The sequence below is a fragment of the Mesitornis unicolor genome, unplaced genomic scaffold (assembly GCF_000695765.1).
Source record: "Mesitornis unicolor isolate BGI_N332 unplaced genomic scaffold, ASM69576v1 scaffold11321, whole genome shotgun sequence".
NCBI lineage: Eukaryota > Metazoa > Chordata > Aves > Mesitornithiformes > Mesitornithidae > Mesitornis > Mesitornis unicolor.
Genome location: NW_010161765.1, coordinates 1,958 through 4,411, shown reverse-complemented (window position 1 = coordinate 4,411; position 2,454 = coordinate 1,958). Strand labels below are relative to the sequence as shown.

The 2,454-nt window shown below is 33.9% G+C and overlaps 1 protein-coding gene across 1 annotated transcript in view; it reads left to right on the top strand.

Moving 5' to 3' along the window:
- The window catches only part of LOC104547651 (CUB and sushi domain-containing protein 1-like), a gene marked incomplete at both ends in the record, with an annotated part of 44,453 nt that extends 42,342 nt beyond the window's left edge, over positions 1-2,111 (top strand). Inside the window, one exon of the mRNA XM_010193443.1 lies at positions 1,926-2,111. Coding sequence (XP_010191745.1) covers positions 1,926-2,111 — 186 coding nt within the window. The remainder of the gene's footprint in view (positions 1-1,925) is intronic.
- Positions 2,112-2,454: the final 343 nt, after the last annotated feature.

Sequence of the window (2,454 nt, the reverse complement as noted above, 5' to 3'; positions counted from 1 at the left end):
ATTCCTGCCTGCTGTCATGTACATCAGGAAATAAAAACCCTAAGATTCATGCTAGAAATGGGGGAGTTACTTCTCCAGTCATGGAGTGATGAGAACCTTCCCCCTTGGTCGGAATGTTGGCCAAGGTAACTTACATGAGAGCCCTTACGTGGGGGACGAGATGAACTCAGAACCATACCAACTGGATGGATTGACGAATTTGCTCCCTCTCCACCCCCACCACTCGACTCACCTTGTGGGTAAGATTATTTACCTCAGCTGATGCTGAGTGATACATTTCTCCTCAGGTCCGTATTCCCTGAGTGTATTTCATATATATTTCCTCCTCAGGTGTATACTTCCTGAGTGTTTTTTATATTTATCCTCAGGCACATTTTTAGGTTTCCCTGAGTGTATTCTTGGTTTTGCTTCACTGTATTTCTGTTAAAATGGGCTTGTTTATTTGCCAGGTGACCAGGCTCACTGTGGGCAGGTTGTTGTTGTTGTTGTTGTTGTTAGTGTTTGTGTGTTTCATAGTGCGTTGTTGTTGGTATTATATTAGTTATACAACCTTTAGTATACCTGTAGCTTTCCAATTTATCACTAGCAATTCAAAAGAACCTGTAAATGTTGTTGTAAATAAACGATTAGTATTTGTTTCCCGACTTGCATCTGTCGCATATTCGGTGCCGGCCTCACAAGACAAGATTTATTTCCCCATTTTTCGCAACAGCACACACACACACACACACACACACACACACACACACGTAAGTTAGTTTGAATCCTATCAATCTGTGATCTGTAACCAAGTTACTATTTTTATTATCTATTTTTCTGAATCAACTTAAACATAGAAATTGGTTATTGATTAATGATTGCTAAAATCACTTTGCATTGTTGCTAAGTTGTAACTCTGTATAATCACTCCATAAAATTGGTATAGTCCACACTTTCTTCTTGTCATTATCAAGCAAGGAAGCTGAGAAGTCAGATGGCAGAAGGCAATCCTGCCATGGAGACCTTTACTAACAGTGACTGAAATAGATATTTTTGTAATTATACTTTGTCCTAAAATTGTATATTAATGAACTGCATTGAACTCTTGTAAATATAAATTTAAAAAATCTAAGCCAAAAGACTTCATGCTACTCAAACTTCACTGAATTTACAGCAAATTAAACTTTGTGAGCTTGAAAGAATAGCTGCACGTCTGTGGAGAAATTCTGAAGGAGTTAAAAAAAAAGAAAAATAATTCAGTAAGTAGTTTCCTTCAAGATATCAAATACTAATAAGCCTGAATTAACATAATATTTAGTATTCTGAATTGAATTAATCAACTATGTAGAAAAGCATTTCAATATACATATAATGCCCTTAACTTCAGTGGAAATCTTTCCTTTCTCATCATATATTTACATGATTTTCTCATTAGACAATAAATGTTAAATTGAATTCTTAAATAACATTAGTTTATATATAGAGAACAAACAAATGTGAAGTTTTGGTTATACTAATGCAGGAATGAAGGAAACCCTCAAAGAATGGAAGCAGACTATTAGAAAGCATTTAAGAATTTTCCAGTTCATTGCTGCTTGGATGAAATCACTATGGGCACTGTCTTCATATTTCCCTAGCAAATAAACCATTGCCTTTAGCGTGTGGTGACATTTCTGTCTATGCAGTGATGGGATTGAATGAAGTAATGGCTTATAAATTTTTTGTCTATATTAGATGCACTTTAAAATGTTTCTCAATGCTTAAGATACCATTGCATTCATCAGAATGTTCTAAATAGCATGGAAAATTAATTTCAGTTGTTATGAAAGGGATATGTCAAATCTTCTAATCTATGTTTTTTATTTCGGTGGTGGAACAATATTTTAAAAATATACAAGAAAATGCCAGTTCCTTTTATTTCTTCTTTTTATTTCTTTTATTTTCAGCTGTATCTTGTGGTATTCCTGAATCTCCTGGGAATGGTTCAGTTCTAGGTAATGAATTCACTTTGGGCAGTAGATTGATATATGAATGTAATAAGGGCTTCAGGCTAGAATCTAGTCAACAAGCAACAGCAGTATGTCAAGAAGATGGATTATGGAGCAACAAGGGGAGGCCACCTGTTTGCAAATGTAAGTGGGCATGTATTTCTCAAATGTATTTTCCTTGACCTTTCTCAGGAAAGTCTTCACTGGTGGTGTTTATGTTTTGTATATACATATACCCTGAGCTGGCCATTCAAACATATAATCATTTAGTAAAGTAGAAGCAGCCTATAAATTTGTTTAATTAAAAAAATTCCTTGTTTATATTCTTTAAAAACTCTGAATTAAAATTACTAGATAATTCAGTTTGAAGTATTTTTTCTTATTGTAAATAATGTGCTCTTCTTCATTTTCACAGTATGAAGTTACAACCACCAATTGTAATTTATTTTAATATATCTTCAAAATTATTAAAAGCAAAACCTATTTC